This window comes from Pseudochaenichthys georgianus, chromosome 19, assembly GCF_902827115.2.
Source record: "Pseudochaenichthys georgianus chromosome 19, fPseGeo1.2, whole genome shotgun sequence".
NCBI lineage: Eukaryota > Metazoa > Chordata > Actinopteri > Perciformes > Channichthyidae > Pseudochaenichthys > Pseudochaenichthys georgianus.
In genome coordinates, this window is record NC_047521.1 from 27,275,558 (window position 1) to 27,280,506 (window position 4,949).

Genomic DNA, 4,949 nt, shown 5'->3' on the forward strand with positions numbered 1-4,949 from the left:
ATGAATAACCATTTTTAAACTGATAATCTTTCTTTTTTACAGGTTTTTTCTATAATCTTCAGAAATATTTTGCAATGAATTCCACCTTGTATGTTTTCTTTATAGTAAATATCACTTTTAGCATATAACTAATACTAATTATATTCCATAAGTCGATTTAAATGTATCTTTCCCCTTATAGCCTTGTAAATATCTATAGGAAAATCCAGCGGCACATATATGTCTTGTGGGCAGTGTGTGTGTATTTTAGGAGAAACGGTGTGTCTGTATGTGTGTTTTAAGAGAAAGTTCGGTGTGTGTGCGCGTGTGTGTGCGCGTGTGTGTGTGTGTGTGTGTGTGTGGTGCTGGTTAGCAGAGGGAAAAAATGGGATCAAATTCCTTCACTTTGACGTCACAGGCTGTCGCCCAATCAGATTCGGGCTTTCCTGTGCAGCATGCTCGCGCTCTTATAAAAGCCGAAGGCGAACAGTGTGCAGTTCAAAGCACTCGCGCGTTCTGGGGATTCTACTTGGAGACTGAGAGGAACACTTTACCGCTTCATCCTGCACAGTTGAAGGCAGACTTTCAACCAGCTGGCTTGTTTTTGCTTCCTCGGACCCACTTGTGCGTAAAGACAATCCAAATCGGTTTTACGCACGGGAGCAAAAGAGATTGTTTTGTGCACTTATCTCAGCTGATAGACTCTGGTCATTTTGGCAAGATAAAGTCTAATTTACAGACTTTTCCTTTGCTCCAGGCATCAGAAAGAACTCCTCCGTTTCACGCGTATTTTGGCACCACACCGCTTTTCGTATGAATCTCCTCGACCCTTACCTTAAGATGACGGAGGAACAAGAAAAGTGTCTCTCTGACGCCCCCAGCCCGAGCATGTCCGAGGACTCCGTGGGCTCCCCGTGCCCCTCGGGCTCGAGCTCAGACACCGAGAACACGCGCCCCTCAGAGAACGGGCTGCTCGGTGTGGACGCAGAGTTCAAGAAGGAGGAGGACGATAAGTTTCCCGCTTGCATCCGCGACGCCGTGTCCCAGGTGCTCAAGGGCTACGACTGGACCCTCGTGCCCATGCCCGTGCGCGTAAACGGATCTTCTAAGAACAAGCCTCACGTGAAGAGACCCATGAACGCCTTCATGGTTTGGGCTCAGGCTGCGCGCAGGAAGCTCGCGGATCAATATCCTCACCTGCATAACGCGGAGCTCAGCAAGACTCTGGGGAAACTCTGGAGGTGAGTCAATGGGACGACTTTCGGTTTTTAAACACCGATTTACGCACAAATGTAATATCATGTGATTTGTATCTAGTTGGCCTGGTTTCTGTGCTGCACATTTACTGATTATCTTCTATGCAAATTAAATAGTTCACATGGTGGTTTTTTGTTTGAGGAAATCAAATAAAGTGAAGCACTCTCGGTTAATCAATGGTCCCTTTTCCTCGCAGACTTCTCAATGAAGGAGAGAAGCGGCCGTTCGTGGAGGAGGCTGAGCGGCTCCGCGTGCAGCACAAGAAGGATCACCCGGACTACAAGTACCAGCCCCGGCGGAGGAAGTCTGTGAAGAACGGGCAGAGCGACGCGGAGGACGGCAGCGAGCAGACACACATCTCTCCCACCGCCATCTTCAAAGCCCTGCAGCAGGCAGACTCCCCGGCCTCCAGCATGGGAGAGGTGCACTCTCCGGGGGAACTCTCAGGTGAGCTCAGAGAACAGATGGCTCTCAGTAGGCAGACATTTCCAGAGTCAGAAGCTGGTGTAAATGAGTTTAGGGATGTGCTTTGGTGACTTCGTGCAAATAGGAGAAAAGTGCAAAAATCTAAATGAAAGAAACAAGAAAGAAAATCTAAAATGCTACTAAAAACCTTTTATATATATATATATTTAATGCTCCATTTTCTTCCTTATACTCTGATGATTTATTTTGAAAAGTTGATAAAAATCAAACCCTATTGGATTACACAAAATTAACACAGAGCCTAATCTAATCTGAAAGCAGAGTCTAATCTGTCTCGTATTGTTTCACTCTCAGGTTCCCAGGGGCCTCCCACCCCCCCCACCACCCCAAAGACTGACATGACCTCCGGCAAGATGGACCTGAAGCGCGAGGGGGGTCTCCGCTCTCTCTCAGACGGACGCCAGCTCAACATCGACTTCCGCGACGTGGACATCGGCGAGCTGAGCAGCGACGTCATCTCCCACATCGAGACCTTTGACGTCAACGAGTTCGACCAGTACCTGCCCCCCAACGGACACCCCGCCATCCCCGGCAGCGTCACGCCAATCACGTACACCGGCAGCTACAGCATCAGCGGCGGAGGAGGAGGAGGAGGAGGGGGGGGTCCAGGGAGCCCTCAGAATACAGCATGGCTGGCAAAAACCCAAAGCCAGCACTCTCTGGCCGCCGTCAGTTCCTCCGAGAGGACCCAAATCAAGACGGAGCAGCTGAGTCCGAGTCACTACACGGAGCAGCAGAGCTCCCCGCAACACGCCGCCTTCAGCCCCTTCAACCTGCAGCACTACAGCCCCCCTGCCTCCACCTACACCTCCTCCAGGGCGCAGCAGTACGACTACTCCGAGCACCAAGGGGGGGCAGGAACAGCTTCTTACTACAGCCACGCGGCGGCGGGACAAAGCTCGGGTCTGTACTCGACGTTCAGCTATATGAGTGGCAGCAGTCAGAGGCCAATGTACACACCCATCGCTGATAACGCGGGGGTGCCGTCCGTCCCTCAGACCGGCCCCCAGCACTGGGACCCAGCACCCGTCTACACCCAGCTCACCAGACCATGAAACCCCCCCAAAAACACTTTGAATTTGGGGAGGGGGGCTCCCTGAATCAGACACTTGAAGAGTAGAACAGCTGGACTTGTGATTGGCTCACGTCGTGCCTTGCTATCTTGATAGAAACGATATATATATATTTTTAGAGAGATGATGATAGAAAACAAAATCCTCTGTGAGGACTTATCGATTGTTGATATTTCCGTAGGTACTGTGTATGTTTCTCTTACTTTTCTTCTGGCAGTTTGTAATGATTGCTTGATTTCACAATTTTTGAAAAAGGGGGGGGGGGGACGGGGACTGCAGCCCTTTCCACCATCCGTGCCTTGGATTTTTTACATTTTCTCAAACTTGTTGTATGTGTGTGTGAGAGTGTGTGTGATGGCCACAGCTGAAATTACACTTACCGTCCAACAGCGTGTGTTTGACAGCTACAGGAAGTCACCTTTGACTCCCCCCCCCCCCCACCCCCCCCCCCCCCCCCCCCCCTTAGTCTCCTACCACGCTGGTCACCCTCCCCCCTCTTGGCAAACCCAGTTTAAAACTTTATTTATTTATTAGCTTTAATTTTATTTCAAAGTAATTATTTTGCATACTATTCTTATAACTAATTAAATGTTGTTTTTGAAATTTACATTGCATTTTTTTTTTTTTTAAACCCAGGGGGTTCTTAGACAAAATGGTACACGCTGTAATCGTCTTTTTTATTGTTTATTTATCTTATCTAAATGTCTATTTTAAGTATGTATTTGCCTTTCTCTGAGGGTCTGGGGGGGGGGGGGGGTGGATTATTTGTTATTTGTGAATTCCCTTTGAGTTGTACTTTAAACTATGGCTGGAAGAACTGGAAGATGTTATCTGAGTGTTCGCGATCACAAGAAGGACCGTCCTTTCGTTCTGCATATTTCCTTTATCTCCTAATATCACAATGTTCCCATTTTCACCTTCTGTGATCTTGCCATGTATTTGTACTGTCTTTAAAGAATCTTTTGTATATGTATTTGCAATAAAAGAAGAAATATGCTATTAAAAACAACAGAACGTTTGTTATTCGTCCCGCAGAATACAACAGAACGAGTGAAAGGGTTAAAAGAAAAGTGCCAAGAAACACGATGAGTGTTTGTTTTTCCCAGAAGCTTGAGTTTCTCCCCCCTGCTTTTATTTTCTCCCTCCCTCTCCCACTGTCAGCTGGTAGCGGCGGGGGTCATGAAGCTTTGGGGGGGCAGTCAATAAAACTGGTGCTGTAAAAACTACTGAAAATACAGTTATTATATCATCTCTGTGGGGGGGGGGGTTGCATTCCATCAGCCATACTTTAAGATCTAGCTTTGGAGTTCACGCGTATGGATGTCCGGTAAAAACATTCAACTTAAGTTACTGTCGTGTTTTAGATTCAGATGGACCGTTTTTTCAGCCGTTAACAACAACAACATATATTTTAGTGAACTTAAAGAAAGGTCCGTCTTGTAAACATCAACGAGTGCATGCTATATTTAGAATATCTAACAACTTGCAGTCAAACAGTTCTTTCAAGACTGAATCAAAGCAGTGTTTTATGCTTTTCGAAGCCACCAGAGACGAAACCTGTTGTTTGTCTATCGCTGCCTTTGGTGGTCAAATTAACACTTTAAAAAAACAGCAAATTGGCACCAAAACACACAAAACGTGTCCCTTACAAATTCTGGGAAGTATATTATTCTGAGGAATGCACATACAAATGGATAGTTCCCCAAAATAACGACTTTTATTCATTTTGACTTGTGGTGCCATCTTTCAAAATACATTAGATTGCTTTGGTGTGAGTTGCTCGTGTTGGAAATATCAGTCGTAGAGTTGTTTCCCTTCTTTCCAATATAATGTTCTTATTTCCTCGACTGCTGTCATACGGTGGAGCGAGAAAATCTCTTTCCAGAAATCATCACCCAGTTACTGAAGACAATACACAGACCTCGCTGTGAGAAGATCCATGTAGGAACTATTTTCTTTCCACCCAACTACACCTGCCAACCATATCACTGCACAGAAGAAAGTGTGCATCTACTCATGGGTTACAAGTTCCATGCTCATCCCAGCACCAGATGTTAAAAAGACGTGACATAACTAGCGCAGCTAACCGTTAGCTTGCTAAAAATGCTAGCTAACAATTGGTGGGTTTAGTTTGGTGGAAAGAAAATAGTTCCA

General features: G+C 46.4%; 1 protein-coding gene across 1 annotated transcript; it reads left to right on the plus strand.

Moving 5' to 3' along the window:
- Positions 1-495: 495 nt before the first annotated feature.
- LOC117465122 (transcription factor Sox-9-A-like) lies at positions 496-3,235 on the plus strand. The gene is made up of 3 exons (XM_034108031.2): positions 496-1,220; positions 1,433-1,683; positions 2,017-3,235. The coding sequence occupies exons 1-3, from the start codon at positions 793-795 to the stop codon at positions 2,775-2,777; spliced, it is 1,440 nt and encodes a 479-aa protein (XP_033963922.1). The 5' UTR covers positions 496-792; the 3' UTR covers positions 2,778-3,235.
- Positions 3,236-4,949: the final 1,714 nt, after the last annotated feature.

Bases quoted from the DNA above. Each gene is read 5' to 3' on its own strand.
- LOC117465122 (XM_034108031.2), top strand. From the start codon at position 793: ATGAATCTCCTCGACCCTTACCTTAAGATGACGGAGGAACAAGAAAAG. The intron at 1,221-1,432 runs GTGAGTCAATGG...TTTTCCTCGCAG, and splicing joins ACTCTGGGGAAACTCTGGAG to ACTTCTCAATGAAGGAGAGA. The intron at 1,684-2,016 runs GTGAGCTCAGAG...TTTCACTCTCAG, and splicing joins CTCTCCGGGGGAACTCTCAG to GTTCCCAGGGGCCTCCCACC.